Source organism: Zeus faber, assembly GCF_960531495.2.
Source record: "Zeus faber genome assembly, chromosome: 5".
In the NCBI taxonomy this organism is placed as follows: domain Eukaryota; kingdom Metazoa; phylum Chordata; class Actinopteri; order Zeiformes; family Zeidae; genus Zeus; species Zeus faber.
This window is the reverse complement of record NC_137192.1, coordinates 15643916-15660682: the sequence shown is the minus strand read 5'-3', so window position 1 is coordinate 15660682 and position 16767 is coordinate 15643916. Positions and strand designations below refer to the sequence as shown.

The 16767-nt window shown below is 46.4% G+C and overlaps 1 protein-coding gene across 5 annotated transcripts in view; it reads right to left on the bottom strand.

The window, feature by feature from the left end:
• LOC307230314 (semaphorin-3F-like) overlaps positions 1–16767 on the bottom strand; it is a 49460-nt gene that overhangs the window by 2654 nt on the left and 30039 nt on the right. For 2 of the 5 annotated variants that reach the window (XR_013844160.1, XM_080000610.1), the window contains exons 5-18: positions 14166–14285; positions 12733–12822; positions 11528–11621; positions 10821–10940; positions 6950–7089; positions 5488–5602; positions 2679–2748; positions 1690–1834; positions 1294–1516; positions 1075–1163; positions 906–947; positions 585–741; positions 309–392; positions 77–210 (exon numbers count right to left, since the gene is read on the bottom strand). Coding sequence is in view for 4 of the 5 variants with exons in the window: in XM_080000610.1 (XP_079856736.1) it covers positions 77–210; positions 309–392; positions 585–741; positions 906–947; positions 1075–1163; positions 1294–1516; positions 1690–1834; positions 2679–2748; positions 5488–5602; positions 6950–7089; positions 10821–10940; positions 11528–11621; positions 12733–12822; positions 14166–14285 (1623 nt within the window). In the remaining variant the exon portion in view is untranslated. Of the gene's footprint in view, positions 1–76; positions 211–308; positions 393–583; positions 742–905; positions 948–1074; positions 1164–1293; positions 1517–1689; positions 1835–2678; positions 2749–5487; positions 5603–6949; positions 7090–10820; positions 10941–11527; positions 11622–12732; positions 12823–14165; positions 14286–16767 lie in introns of all 5 variants that reach the window. The other 3 variants (XM_080000611.1, XM_080000613.1, XM_080000612.1) reach the window with 3 other exon arrangements.

Genomic DNA, 16767 nt, shown 5'->3' with positions numbered 1-16767 from the left:
ATAGATGTGTACTTTGCATAAGCTTTAATATCTGGGTTACCTAGATAATCCAATAAACATGGAGACATACACTCACCTCCTTCCTCCTGTCGCTGTTCTCCCTCTGCAGGTGCCACTTGAGGGAAACATGCGGGGATCTGGCCTGGCACTCCAGGAAGGTGGTACTGCCCTCCACCCCGTACTGCACTGCCTCCAGGGTATTCTTATTGGCTATAAAACAACATTTCGGATGAGATTCTGTTTGCATTAGCGCTCAGGGAAGGACAGACTGAAATAAATAAAGCCTTTATTGGATTTTTGCCCCGTACCATTAGAGTTATAACCTCTGCACTGGCGGATTGGGTTGCCGTACTTCACATCCTGCCGTCTGCTGCGTCTAGAGGGGTCAGATCAACATTCCCAAATAAAAGAGTTTAATTACAACATGCTCTGAGAATGAGATGTCTCTTGGAGACAGTAAACCACACTTATATACAACACGTCACGTCTGCTCACCAACACTCAAACCAATGTAGCAATGAACCACAGTACACACACACACATACACTGTATATACACTTGCGTTCATTATCCTGGTACTCACCTCTTCTGAGAGGCAGAGTATCTGGTGCAGGATTTACCATCCCAGGCACAATACGGATCTCTGGCCAGGCAGCAGTCAGCGCACACCTCCCCGTACACATCACAGCGATGGAGAGCCAGATGGGTGATGCCCAGTACAGAACCAACATAGAGTTGTTGCTGCAGGAAGGAGCGAAGAGATAAAGTGGGTGAATTAAATGTATATATATATATATATATATATATATATATATATATATCGAATTATAATGTTGAAATCCTATTTTCAAATTGCCTTATGAACTCACTTAATAATCAGTCTATGACATCTTAGAACAGCTTACCCGCTTGGATGAAATCTTCATGCTGGTTATTGGGGTGGGAACCTGTAAAATCACAGTTTAGAGTAATGATTTAGGACGATGATGATGACGACTTAAGGTGGAAAATATGTATGCACGGTTCATCGGCAGAAGGACGGACAGGCTGGATAGGGCAAAAAGAAAAACTGACCCTGAAAACCTCCACTTCCTCAAGAACCAGCTCCTCGGTCTGCAGGTCATCTCGAGGAAGGACAATGACTTTTTGGACTGTTCCGCGATCTTAAAAATACAAGAGGGAAGCAGCTTTTTAGCACACCTTTCCACCCATTGGCCCCTGACTTCAGCGGACTAACGCCTAAGCCATCATTCATCATTCTTTTTCAGTAGTTATGTTCCTCAGAACCCTTACCTGTCCCCAGGAAGAGCACCTCGTAGCTCCCGTCAGCAGCTGCCACTTGGTCCACGGTGATGGTGGTGAACTCATACTCCACGTTGGTTCTGACCACCAGGGGGCGCTTGTGTACTGGGTATACCGCGTTGTACATTGTGGGGTGGTTTCTCATGAAGTTGATAACCTCATCTGGATAATCCTTTGTGGACTTCATGTTGGGTGTGAAAGTACCCCCGGGGCACTGCGATTAAAATAAGAGCAATGGCTTAAAATTGACAGAATCAATCAACATGATTTTGAACTACAACCGACAGCTTGTAAGTGTGTGTGTGTGTGTGTATGTGTGTGTGTGTGTGTGGTGGCGGCGGTTTGAATCCATACGTGAGAAGGATTTCGTGTTTTTTTAAAACGTACCGTTCCAGGGCGCGGGTAGGGGATCTTCCCGGCATAGGCGACCCACTGGTAGTTTGGCCCCTCTTTGTGCGCGAAGGGCCCGTTGAAGACCATGCGAATGTCCGCCATGGAGTAGACGCACACAGCGGAGCCTTTGAAAACAGACCTGCAGGAGGACAGAAGCACGAGACGGAAACAAAGAGACAATAACTCACTCTCTTTGTCATAATTGGGCGCTCTCTCCGGCTGATAAGTATCTATGAGGCTCTGGCTTTTAAGCGGGAATGCACTCAAGCGTCTGGATGCACAAACACTCTTTAAAAGCGACTGTAGTGCAGTCGAGCTGTCTGACACACTGACATACAAACACCCACGTACTGCAGCTAATCACCACGGTGGAGTCTCTGGCTGCCGTGTGGTGGGTGCGCTATGTTTGGAGCTCCTGTCATAGGCCTCTATCATTAGCATTGCAAGTGTTTCCATTAACGGGCTTTAAGCGGACGTGACGCCTGAGGAAAGGACGGAAAAAATAACAGTATTTGTTTCCCAAACAGCATTTATCAAGGCATGTTTATTATGACTGGGGCGCACGCGTGACACACCTATCACTGCCTTCTTATCAAGCCAAAAATCTGGAGTTTTCATGTTCGGATGTGGCGGCTGCGTCGTCGGGTTTCGGCGACCGGCGGGTGACACACTGTTATCAACGCGGATGCTCGTGGGACTCAAGTCTGCAACACTGATAGTAGACGGGCTCCCCCCGGAGAGCAGCCAAATGACTCCAAGTGATCTTTTTAGCCTTGCTTTTACTTGACTTTATTTAGCTTTATTAGTCGTGTGTGGGGTTTTTTTTTTTTTTTTTTATAGGGCTCTTGTTCTCATACATCATTTTATTATTATTATTACTTTTTATGTTTTTTATTTGATCCATTTTATTTTATGATGTGCTATCTAAATACAATTTTAGTTATTTATTGGTTGTCGAAAGAATCAATTCCATTGTTACCTACCCCGACACTGAGAAGACTCCATAGATGACAGGATTCTTGTTGTCTTGAGTTGGCTGGATATATACATCTCCTATAAGACACGGAGAATCATTTAGTCACAGTAATAAAACTGAAAATGCATTATAACGATAAGCACAACGGCAGCCGTACGGTAAATTGCCTGAAAAAGCAAAATTGTTCGTGTCTCTGTGTTTTACATCCGCGACGACTTCATTACTGTTCAGATTCCACCTGGAACTCTGAAGCAACTCTGGCTCATTGATTTGGAAGATAAGACTATTTGGCCTGGCTAGAGTTACATAGGAGGCTGGGTTAAAGGACGAGGTCTGACTGGAGGGCCGGTGGTTACCGGGACCTCATCGCAATCCAAAATCAAAACAATTCCCAAGCTGAAAACTGTAGATCCTTGGCCCCAGTAGGGGAAGTAAGTGGTGTAGCATGGTTTTAATAGGACCCATGTGCATTCAGCCTTTGTGGATGAGGCAACTGAACCCTGGGTGTCTCATGATGGCATAATGAGTGAAAAGCACGGGAACAAAAACAACAGAAAGAAAATTGAAATCAATTTGAAGTGCACTGCGCCTAAGTTAAATTACACTTTGCAGCTTTTTTGCAGTTGAAAGCTCGGCTCATTGCTCATGCTTCGTTTCGTGCTTTCCACCGGGGGAAGTTAGCGAAAATAACTCAGCTGGTTCGGTTTGCTTTGGCACAACCCTCCAGGAACAGTTTCTAGTCACAAGTCATTAGCAATGCCAATCACCGCAAATATCAAATAACAAGATGATGCATGGAATCTCAGCTGCCTGGTTTATAACGCGGGATTTTTCTTTCTCCCGCACGCTCGCTGATGAAGCACAAATAGGGATATTAATCTGACACGCCCTGCAGCCATGGAGAACATCAAGTTGACCTTACACTGAAATATTTTCCTCTTATTCAAACGGGAAAGCCCAAAAAAAAAGGCTTGTGTGTCATTCTACAGTTATGCATTTTGAATTTTGTGCGTGAAGGATCTTTTTTTTTAACCCAAAGAATAAACGCCAGCAGGCCAAGCCTCGTCTTGCCTGTGTTAAGATAGATAATCTTTTGGCCTTGTAAAGCTGCTTCCACAAAGAAATATTGCCGGCTCCCATGATCTTGAAATCATTTCAGGTATCACATCCCAACGTGCCAGGTCATAAAAGTGACAAATAATGGCTGCAAACAATAACTGGAGTTAACTTTTGGCAAACGGGGGAGAAACGCATAAGCCATCTGACGCCAGTTTGACAGACCTCCTGGCTACAAACTGACAAGAAGGGAACCGGGAGAAGAAAATCCAAGCAAGAGAACTGGAACAAGTTGCGTCACTCCAACTTTTGCATTTGATGTGTCGGTTCAGACGGAGGCTCTTTGAGGCTCTGGCGGTATCAGGTGGGTACAGAGATGAGACCGAACTGCTGCAGACGCCACGTAGACAAAAAAAAAAAAAAAAAAAAAAAAAAAAAAAGGCACGGCAAAATAAGACGTCTCGAGAAAGTGAAAAACAGAAGACAAAAGGGCAAATGGTGAGCAGACAGTAAGACAGCGTCTACAGACGGACAGAGAGAGAGAGAGAGAGAAAGAGAGAGAGACAGACAAACTGTCAAATGACTGCTGATGGTATATAATCGTACTGTTGCTGCCCACTTAAACAGCACTGTGCCCGAAGAAAAAACACAAATAAAAACCTACTGCGATTTTCATGTAACAAAAATACGACGTCAAGCCAGTCCACTGTTCATGGTCCAGGAATAACATCAGAACCAAAACAACATTTTTCTTTTTTTTTTAACATAGCGCCGGATTGGGTGATTGGGAGTTTCTGTAACAAACAGCGCTGACTTATTGCCTTTCATTATTGCCCTTATTGCTTTTCTTCGGCAGTTGCCCGGGCGTTCCTCCCTCTCTCTCTCTCTCTCTCTCTCTTTCCGATCGCCCTCATTCCCTCTCATTCGGTCCCCTACCTCGTTCCCCTCGCGCCCGGACAGTGTGTGAGCCGTTCCTCTCCCCGGATGAAACGCTGGAGGCTTTCTCTTTGTCTACATAATTCCTCAACATCTGCTGTGGGAAGGCTCGCCGCAGAGCCGTACCTCTGGAGCCACAAGCCGATGACCTCACCGAGACTGCCCCTCCTGCACTCACACTAACAGATGAGCCGCTAAGAGCTTTGTGACACTGACAGAAGAAGGGCGCTGGTAAATTAAAAAAAAAAAAATCCTTTGTGTGTCCCATCACACAAAGGATTACCCACAATGCCAAAATTGCCGCTCACATGGGCCGACAGGGCGGCACAGCGGGCAGTTCTGTCGGAGGCCAGCATTTTCATATTTCTCCATCTGTGGGGTTTCCCCTGTGTGCTCCAGATTCCTCCGACCTCTGCAGACATGCAGGTTAGGCTAATTGGAAACTCCAAATTTTGCCGTGGGGTGCCGCTTCGGCTTTGTAAACCAGGGTAGGCAACCCCGGACAAGAACGAGCCTGTCAAGAAAAACGAACGGACGGATGGAGCTTGCATGAGCTCATCGAAAGCGCCAAGACATATCGAGGACAGCCTGATGACACTTGTTCATAACTAAGATAACGAGGGGCCTAAATATACTGAATATGATGGTTGCGGTTGGGATGTTACCACTCGTTTTAATTTGAATGCCCCACGTATCTTTGCGAACGGTCCCGTGGGGCGGTGGGGCGTCAGGAAGGTGAGGAGGCATCCTGCCGCAGATCGGGGGGCCAAGCTATTGACGCACGCACGCACGCACACACACGCGCTAAAACAATGCAAGCTTACGGAGTTCATCGAAGTGCGTCTCGATGCCATCAGCCCCGGGCACTGAGCAGATGAGGCGAGCCTTCAGGAAGGTGCTCCACTTGTTCACCAAGCAGCAGTGACCGCCATCGTCATTCTGAAAGATGGAGGGAGGGGAGTTGATACAGCTCTGCACGAAGGGTGAACCGACAACACTGTAGAATAACCTCTGTTCACATAGATGAACAAACTGATAACAAGATAAAAGTAATGACTCGTGATTATATATGTGAGTTATTACTTAGTAATAACTAGGTAGTACATAAATATGGTTAAGTATTTTCAATAGGATTCCAGATGATTAACCGTCACTGTTATCCAATTCATCATCAACTACTAGTTTGTTCAAGTTATGAACAGATGTGGTTCGAGCATGACCAGTCACCCGTCCACCCACAGTTTGGCAGCAGCTGGTAGAGATATCAGTCATAATTCATGTCCAGCACCGGTTTAAGGGTATCTGCATTAATAAAATGTTAATAAACTTGTGTGTCGACCTGGCCCATCTGTAAGAGATCTTCGCCGGTTTTCTACTGCTGAGTTGGCGCTTGAAGCTCAGGGAAAACGATTAATGGGCCCTAACTTATAATACATTACACACAGACGAAGAAGATTCTGCCAAACTGGAAAAAATAATGGGTCCATACAGTAAAATTAAATAAAGGAAAGGAATTCTATTTTTACAAGTTTCTTGTTATTTCTCAGCCAACTAAAACCTCTTTTTTTTTTTTTTCTGTCATTGTGTTTTGTATATTCTGAGTAAATTATATACTCGAGGAAAATATTCCTGGAGGCTTGAGACTCAAAACAGGACTCTTGACAGACAGGCCTGCCTCTCTGGGGTCCTGAGAGTTGACGTTGTGTAGCAGAAGGTAGAAGATTTGGACAAACTCTTTGACCCTCTCTACAAATAAAAAAAAAAAAATGAAAAAATGAAAAAAATGATCCAGCCAAAGCTGCATTCTTGACTAAAGCCAGCTTTCAGATCGTGTTATAAGGGTGTTTATGCTCGTAGAGGGAGGAGCACTTGTTCATCAACAGGAACAAATCACATTTTCTTCCATGTTGTGAAATTTGCCACAGAATGTGTGGTCACTTTGAAGTGATGGAGTACATTGAATTACATCATTTAGCAGACACTTTTGTCTCAAGCGACTTACAACTCATTCATACACCGATGTAGGCGACCGAGCAAAGGTCATAGGGAGCAGTTAGGAGTTAAGTGCCTTGCTCAAGGACACTCCGGCATGCTGCCAGGAGGAGCCGTGGATCAAACCGGCAATCTTCTGAATGCCAGCCACTGCCCCCGATACAATAACTAAAAAGTAGGTACTGATTTGGAACTGGTAGATGAAGACGCAGAGGATGCGCTATGGCAATCTACCCTCTATCAAATGTCATTTAAAGCTGGAGGCTTTGTTCAGTGACTGTTGTGAAAACTCACCAGACAGATTCTGCCGATCCTGGACTGGGCCATTGGACTCTGGCCCATCTCTGACGCCTTCTCCCGGAAGAAGAAGTAGAGCTTGTCGTCGTTTTTCTCAGCGCTGTCTGGGATGAGGTGTGCGTGGATGAATGTGGGATCTGTAAAAAGAATAGTCCAATGTCAGATACATGCACGGATCAAATTACGGGGGGGGCCTAATTATGACTTGGATCCCCCCCAAAAGAGGTATAAACAACAGGTCGGGGGGATAAATATTGTAAATATTACAATAGATTTCCCATATTCATGCCCGGAAGAATTTTGTAATACGATTTCAGACACCCCCAAAGTGGACCGTACCATTACGCCGAGTATTCGTATTGACCGAACGATTGCGTAGTCTCAGTGCGCGCGATGTGAAGAGAGGAGAGGAGGGAGGAGAGAGGAGAGAGGACAGAGGACAGAGGAAGATAGGAAGAGGAGATGTGGAGAAGCAGATAAGAGAGGGAGGGGGAGAGAGGAGGAGTAGGGGGGCGTGTCGCAGTGGTGTAGTCTACATGATACCCAGGTATATGCCGTATACCCAGAAAGCTCCAAGTTAACTCCCTCCAACATGTGAATTATGGGAATACTAGCACATCCCCCCGTTGTCATCGTATAATTCGCACTCTGGAAACGTTGCAGACACATGGACAGATAGACACATAGTTAGAAACTTGGCTTCCCAGAAATGAGGATATATGGATTGACTGAACGAAGTCAAACTCACTTAAATTTTCCAAAATGATTATGACAGGACTAGTGGTGGACTAGCCTGAAGCCCAGCCCATAATCCCCCCCGCAATTTAAAACCCACCTCATTATTTCTACCCAGAGACAGCACTCAACACGGCAGCCACTCTGTTCTCCCACTGGCTGTCTTACTGGGTCACTGCTGGACACACAACACAGGGTGCTGTTCAACATCCCAAATGGGGGCAAGCCAAAACATGGCGGTAGGGGGGGTGGTTACTGGGGAACAGACAAATGGAGATGGAGGGGGTGGGGAGAAGGGGTTCTCGTGCAGGAGGAGGAGGAGGAGGAGGAGAAAATGCCCCTGTGATTCCACATGGCTGATTAGTGGGACTCAGGTGTCCTGATCTGGAGTACCTCCGCTGGGACACCGTTGTCTGGGCAACAGGACCGAGAGAAAAAAGCTGGCACCCGGGCGTGCGGGGGGGGCGGTGATCGATGTGCCGATGGCTACATCCGACCAAAAAATACACCCCTCCGACATTTAGAAATGTCGTGACAACCATGATTCATTAGTGAGGCTGCTCCAAAACATTATCGACGTGATTTGTCTCCGACGTTGTCTCCGATGACGTTGCTTCCCGGCCCTGGGAGCATTAGAGAGCATACAAAGTCTATTTTTCGACTGCAAGTCAAATGGCTTTACAGCACACGAGTGGCCTTGATGGAAAAAGCCTGACAAATTATAGGATTCCTAAGCATCTGAGTGACTTCAGGTCAAAGATGTGAAAGCATGTGTGGGAGACATTGTAGGAATGTAACCGTTGGCACCGGAGAATCAATCAAAATGATAAGGAGGACCAGTGGTGTGCACAGTGTAACGTGCCCTCGAGGTGCCCCTACGGTAGAGAGAGCGATGTAAAGTGCCCTCGAGGTGACCCTAAAATAGAAAAGGACTTGAGGATCCGATGCTCGGTGAGCTTTTGAAAGCCAGCAACAAAGACCTGGTGGCAGCACGGTTCAGCCACTGCCTTTCAGCATGCCATCACAGGTTCAAGTTCTGTTCCTTTCAATCAAACGTTTTGAGGAGACCACCAGGCTTTGTAAGACTAAGAGATAAGCTGCTCTAGGGAGGGTTCAATGGTGAGTGAGCGTTTGGAAAGGCGGTGCAAATTCCGCTACCAGGGCAGAGGGGCACTCGAACCGGCCCGTCGCCCAACAAAGACAGACATGTTTTGGGTCCACCTTCACACTCAACTCTGGTCTCAGGGCGGTTTTAAAAGCACCGACAAGGTGCTGGCCTTCAAAAGCTCTCTCAGCATTGAACCATGAAGCCGCCCCTAGAGCAGCTTATCTGTTTCAGCCTCATGGAGTCTTATCAAGAGTCTTATGAAGCTTGGTCGTCTCCTCCAACCGTTTGATTAGAGCAGGGGTTGGCAACCTGTGGCTCTTCCAGTGTTTTTTTTTTTTTTTTTTACAAAAATTATATCGAAATATTGGACGGTAATTTTGCAACATTATCATTTTCATTTATCATTTTTGCAGGCCTAAAGTGATTCTGACATTCTCCAATTGTAAAAATGTGTTGCCTGTATACTGAATAAAAAAAAATAAAAAAAATGTTTTAACACCCGAGTCAACTAAAATGTGCATCAGGGGTTTGAGTTTTTCAGTTGTTCCAGCTTTGATGGAACGCAGCTGCTTCGTAAACACGCCACAGCAACGTGACAAGGCACGTACGCGTGTGGAGCAGCCAATCAAAAGCGTGTATTCTGCCCCTTACTCGCGCACGTGCAGACATTCCAGCCAATGGGAGAGCAGACAGCTGGGAGTGGTTACCGGTTAGCAGCAGGACGCGTTCTCCGAGAACGCCGTGGGTAGGCTGCAGCTCTGACCCAACAGCCATATTATTTGTCCTCATATTTGGGACTATTTCACCAGGAATAGCCATGGATTCCAAAATCCCAAAAAAGAAAAGTCTCGGAGGAAAACAGAGAATGTAATAGCGCGTGGACAGGTTTGTTTGCTTTCACCGCCAACGCTGCTGGCTTAACCAGTACGCTTGATCTGCGGCGAGAAATTAGCAAACAAGAAAGAAAAAGTGATATTGAAAGACATTTCCAGAACAAGCACACCGCAGTTGCTGAAAAGTATCCCCCTGGGGCTGAGAGAAAGAGAGCGATTTAGGAACTGCTGCGGAAAGCAGAGCAAATGCACTTTTAAGAATTAATTTAAAAACATAAATAGAGACTTTTGCACCATGAATTGATGCAGAAAAGCTTTTAAATGCGTGCTCAAAGTGCCACCTTTCAAAAAACTCCGGCGTCCGGCGGTTCATCTCTTTGAGCCGACGAGGCTGGTCCAGCCCGTCACCTTCGTTCTGAAGGATCAAGACCTGAACCCGTTATAACAGCGCCGGACAATCGTGCCGGCTGGTCTCCTTCACGTTCGATCCGGGCTCTTTTAAACGCAACCTCCAGGTTAATGCATTTCGAAAAGCTGATTCGGCACTGAACCGTCAAGCTCTCCCGCAGCTGCTTATCTCTTTGAGCCAACAAGTACGGCCGCCTCCTCTGGTTGTCTCGTTTAAGGAACCCCGGCTGTGACTGGGATGGAAAGATCTGGACTTGAACCTGTGACAGCCGCACTGAAGGTCAGCGTCTGATCAAAGCGGCTCCGGCTTCTCTGAGACGATGCACAACCCCGCCCCCCTACGCCCCTTTGTTCCAAAAAAACCCCAAAAACCTCGGCGAACGTGTTGTGGCTCTATGGGACAGGGAACCGTGCCACCTAGAGTGAGTATAATAGAGAAGACATTGTGTCGCGCCCTCCAAGGTGCCTTTGTGATGGGAGACACTCGGATCTTATGCTGCTGTAAGATGGACGCGCCGGACGACTGCGACAAGGTGGAGGTCGTTCTCTCCCCTCTGGGACCTCTAGATTGCAGGAAATGGTGTTTCAGGTGTTCATAATCACACTTTCTTCACCTCCTAGAGGGGCCCCCCTTCCACCTGTGAAAACCGCCCCTTTTTCCGATTTTTACCCCCTGCCTCTAAAATGTTCCGCGCATACCACCGCGAAGGACAAAAAATAGACGAAAAGGAGGAATAAAGGCCGGGTTGCAAAACTAGGAAAAGTAAATGTGGTGAGCTGTTACCGTTCAACCATCTGGAGTTGTACTGATCGGTCCTCATGGCTGTCTGCTGCCCCAGAGTGCGGAAGATAGCCGAGTCCGTCCCCATGAAATCGATGTAGACTCCTGCGTACAGATCTCCATCTGTCATTCACACGGAGAGAAAGGCAGTCAAACAGGAGAAAAGATGTATGGGGTGGGGGGCAAATGCGGGGTTAACCCAAACAGGTTTAGGATAATATGTTAATACAATAATATATGACAAGCGAACAAGGTGTCCGGTGAAATTTAAATTTGTTCCAATTCAGCTTTTCTATCGGTAGGGTGTGTCCCCAGCCTCCCCATCAGTTACGTAAGAAGCATTATGCTGACGACAGTAGACCACCCACCGAGAGTTCACGTAACTTGACACAGTGACCAGACCAGTGAAGATATTTAATAAACTTGACTTATTTACAGAGCTTCACCTTCAAAAGAATGAAAGTGCATTGCAAATGAGTACGGTTAACACCGTTTTTGAGGTGTAGACTTTTTAGCTTTCATACTAACATTGTGTTAATATAATGAAACAATATCCCAAATCGGTTTGATGAAATAAAACAGACTGTGCCAACAGTGTAAAACAGTGTCATCGGTATGAAACTCTTTTGGGAAGGCAGAGGAATTGAGCTCAGTGGAAAAAAGTACTGTATATGTATCTACATATACATACGTAAAAAACGGGTACTTACTGATCAAGGCTGAGACGCTGTTGAGTTTGGGGTCATAGGGACACTTCCCTTTCCCAGAATCCACCTTGCCAGGCTCCAGACGGAAGATGTATTCCTGGAACGGCAAGCAGTTGGCAAACAGATCTTTCAATATTGTATTGCCTCTTATTTTCCATTTGATAATTATTGGTATTTGCTCTGCATTATAAATCCTTTTTTTTTTTTTGGAGGCGATGAGCTGTGACAGTCGTCTCTGAGTTAAGGGGTTTACGAGCCAGGATAAACAGTTATTTGCAATTAACGGTGACATCAAACAGCATCAAAAATGTGTAATCAATTAGGAGACAAAGGAAGGGGTTTGGTGTCAGGGTTATGGCGCTATTATATCACTAGTCCTACTGAAAACACAGTCGTGGCCCTGTTAGGTCCGTTGGTGGGTGGGTAATGGGTACAAAAAAAGCATACAACGTTCCCTGGGAGCCGTGGAAATTCAAACTTTATAAGTCATGCTTTTAAATGTTAGTGGCTTGGAATGAGTTTGGTCATTTAACGGCGCTACGGGACATGCTGAACATCTGTGTCAACACCATCTCCGGTACACACAGCGCGTTTCGTCTGTGCCGAATCTGCCGCCGTACAGGTGAGATATTTGGAAATGGAATGCGTAGCAGGAAAAAGACCCGCCTTTTAAATACGCGAGGAAAAAGCCACGAATGAGAATGCTGACGTTAAAATCTATTGACCGTGTACTCGTTTTTGATCAGATGCATGACAAAAAAAAAAAAGCAAAGAGGGAAAAGAAAACCCTTTTTTTTTCGGAGGGAAAAACTGTTGAAAGAACAGTTGAATGTTTTTTGGACGCTCTCCGGAGCCTAAACTATGGGTGCTGGGCTACGTCCATCAAGCCCTGTGTCCATGGCTCCATTCCTAGCTGGGATCGTCCCAAACGGCTCGGCCAACGTGACAACAGTACATTTCAAAAACCGTTATTATGTTTTCATCACCGCTGAATCGAACCGTTTTCAGGTTCTACATGTGCAAGGAACACACTCCCAATTAGGACTTAAACGTACGATGAGCGAAAGGGGAATTATTCCTCGGAAAAAAACAGCTCCTCCCCATCGGAACGGCTCTCTCCCAGAATGTGACCACCCGATGTACGATTTCGACATGAAAATAGTTGGGGTGGGCGCCACATTGAATTCCTCCTGATCCCTACAGCCCACCTTTGCCTCCATAAGCCCCGATGTGGAGCTGTAGTCTGCCGCACGACTTGTTCTCCCTCCAGACTGCGGTGACCGTAGGTAGAGCGAGCCCTAAAACAGAGACATTGCAGAGAGGACTCCTTCAATCACACGCTGGGAGCAACTCCGGGAACGCCCCCCCCCGGGAACGCCGTCTTCACATGGACAGAATGGAGAAATAATAGCAAGCAAAGGCCAGAAGCAGCATCCACAGAGAACCATTTAAAGTGGATTAAAGGAGGACCACAAAGAGCATGTACGGGAAGAAAAAAGTCTTTCTAAAAGTGGAGCGAGAACAAACCAGAGGTTTACTTTGAGGAAGCAGTAACTGTGTCTGGATGAGCGTTCCTGGTGCAACACTATCAAAGTTAGTCATTACATGCAAAACCATGCCAGAGCATCGGCTCACAGTTTGGCAGGAGAAACAAACAAGTTAAGAGTGTTATTTAGAAAACTGTCATTTGGAAATGGAGGCCTGAACCCTGTGACATTGAACATCATTAATCGTACATAAAAAAAAAAAAAAGCTCAATAAAAGCAAAGGTAAAGTGGTAATAAAACAAAGATTTACCGGAGAAAGTTTTCGCAATTATTCTGCAGTTTAGACATTCGAACAGACCAAACAGTGAACTTTGGACGACACAACATTCTCTTGAAATGGCTGAGGAGAACTTCTGTAACAAAACCGTACAAAAGTGCTTCTTAAACGCAACACAAAGCCAGGGGGTTTTGACCCAGAACTCCACGTGCATGAAACTCCTGCCTTAAAACAGGGAGGACTGTGACGCAAACCAATGCTCCGGAGGCGGAATGGACCTTTACGTTGAAACGTGAGCCGTCCATTTGAAAACACACTGAGACTAAACAGGCCGAGAGCAGCTAATGTGTGAGTGCGGAGCGCGGCAGCTCGCGCTCCCAGCTCTGACCGATGGTCGCAGCGCAGGGAGAGGGAGGGCCGAGCTACGAGGCCGATGATGGATGAGAGGCTCCATCGGTAATGATGGGCTTTCAGTGGCTCTCAGACGGCCGTAGAGACAGGCCACAGGCCACAAAACTTAGACGGGCCACGAAATCCACCGCTCAGAAAAGCAGGTGAGCAAGTGGAGGAGGGGCGGCAGCGCCATTTACTCCGGATCCACCGTCAACGCGCCTCCCGCCTCCGCGAGCGGCGCGCCCTGGATGTGTAGGCGTGGATGTCCGCGTGATTCCATGTCTTGTTGCGAAACGGTTCAAATCAATGGAGGAGGGAGGAAAAAAATGGGGGGGGGCGCTTTTGAGGCTAAAGAGCAAGAAACAGACGGCTTGGAGATTAGATTCTCTTGAGCCTGGATTGATTGGCAGATATTATTTTCACGAGAGGTGGAGAACGCGGGTCAACACGTCTCCACGGATCCGCCGGTGGTGTCTTTGGTTACCTGTGACCTCCGTCCTCGGTCCACGTAGGTGCAGATGGGGTTGTACGCCCCCGTCCCGCACACATACAGGTGGGTCCGGTTCCAAGGCTCGATCAGTCGGATAAAGTTCCCGCATTCTCCCTGAAAGAGAGCGGAGGGCGATTAAACACGGTTACAGATGATATAGGTTTTGTGTGTTAGAAAATAAATAATAATGATGCCCTTGATGATCAACATCCTTTTCTCTGGTCTAAAACGGTGTGTTTTCCAGCCCTGCGCTCTGTCTCGCTGTGGCCCAGAAGCCAGGCTTCGGAACAGGCCACGCTGCAGGAGAAAGTGTTTCCAAATACCGTGATTGCGAATTCAGAAACAAAGCAGAGCACTCCGTCCAATCTGGGAGCCTGGGTGTCTGCTGCTAAACCAGACCGAACAGCCGAAAGACATTTTGAAAAATTTGATTGCTGAATCAAATATTTTAGTCTCAAAAGGTTTTTTCTGAAATTGTTTTTTTTTACATAAATACATTGACTCAAAAAAAAAACCAATGCTTTGTTTTACCTTTGCAATAATTCTGTGTTACATATGATTTGTTTTTTGTCCATCCCTAATACTGTCGGCGAGGTCTCACTCCACATGCACCAAAACTGTGCTTTTGGGCATTCAGAGATGATAACACTCAGCTTTCTGTTTCCTCATTATGTTGCAGCTAAATGGATGCACGAAAAATAACATAAATTGTAATGAGAATTGAGGAAAAGCCATTTTTAAAAATGGCAACAGGGCAATGGGGTATTTCTTTTTATGCTCTTACATGTGTGTGTGTGTGTGTGTGTGTGTGTGTGTGTGTGTGTGTGAGAGGTTGTGTATTTGTGCACGTTTGTGTGTTATTCATCGCACAATCGTGGTCCCCGACAGGGAGCGCAGTAGGAATGATTGCCTTTGACCCCCTGACTGAACCAAATCCCCTCTGAACTGCTTTTGAATTATCATCATCTGTCGTTCACGGGGGGGGGCAGGTCTGCTAAGACGTCTCCCGGTGGCCAATTTTATTTCCTATTTTAGGAGTGAATTTCCAAGTCCACCCTTTTCTCTCTCTCTCTTCTCTCACACATTTGGACACACAGAGAGGTTTGTGCAACCCCTCATTTCAGACAAAGACATATAAAGACACACACACACACACACGCACACAAACACACACGCACACGCACGCACACACACACACGCACGCACACAGACACACACACATACACACACACACACACACACATGCCAAGCACACAGGCCAATACGATGTAGCCAGGGGCGGTAGCAGGCGCGGGTCAGCGAACACGCAGAAATGAGCATTCCAGTTGGATAAACAGCAGCCCGCTCTATCGGCACCAGCAGGGGAGAAGTGGGTTATTATCCAAAACCCCCTCATCACTCCCTCTGAGCCAACCATTCCTGCCCACGCCCAGCCCCCGCCCCAGCTCCGGGGGGTGGGGGGTATGTGGACATGTGTGAACAAATGAAAAGAGAAGTCACAGGAGGATCAGGATTTTTTTATATGAATTTCAACTGTGAATTTCAATGCTTCGCTTCAGGGGGAGCCATGGTTGTGCTTAAATGTTACCGATAGATGAGCCTGGTGTGCAATAGTGAAATTAATCCATCTATGTTGTCTGTCTGTCTGTCTGCCTATCTTTCTATCTATAACCTTTCTGGCACAGCTTGTGATTTATTCGCACATGCGGCTACATTCAGGAAAGTTTGCGTTTTGCGCTTTTTCACACCTGATAATGCCGCAATAGATGGAGCAAGGGACAATACATTCCAGTGTATCTGTGTCGGCAACGGATGTACAATCTGAATCGGTTTTGTTTTTCCCCTGGCTCTCGGAGACCAGTGCTTCGCTCCCCATCTCGGTTCCCACCCGTCATGGAGCTGGGACAGAGCACCCCTTCCCTGGACGCAATAACCCTAACCCTAGCAATCTCTGCCTCTGGATGAGGAACGTTCTCTATCCGTTCTACCTCTACCTCGCCCAATGTCCCCGCACCACACCCTTTATTCTAAAAGACATGTCTAGGGTCTGAGTGGTATTTTTAAAAAGAAAAATGATCAAATTTAACTCCGCCCCTACTTTACGTGCGTGTTCCGGCAATGTTACTGCGCCCATTCACACATGACCCCATGTAGGAAGGATTCCAGAACATTGCTGGGAAAGACTGCATGTGTTAAAGCGGCTTTTCTAACTTATCAGAAAAATGGGAACATTTGTCAGCATGTTTGGACTACTCAGTCATGAAATATGGAAATACGATTGTGATACACAGCCCTGTATTCAATCTACGCTTTCAGGTTGCATGAAAAAAATTGAATAAGAGGGACGGACGATTAGCGATACTGGTCTTGTGTATCCATTTCGATACCAGACTAAGTAGTGAATCAATTTTGGGGAATATCCCTGATACGAAAATCTGATACCAACGGCCATATCGAATGTGTCAAACATTGTTTGTTTTTACACATAGAACCATGTTAGAGGCATTGCATGTCAACCCTATTCTAATGGGCCTTAACCAACGCAGTAAATCACTGTCACATTAAAAGTGGTGAACTCGTCCACCCTTCATAACAC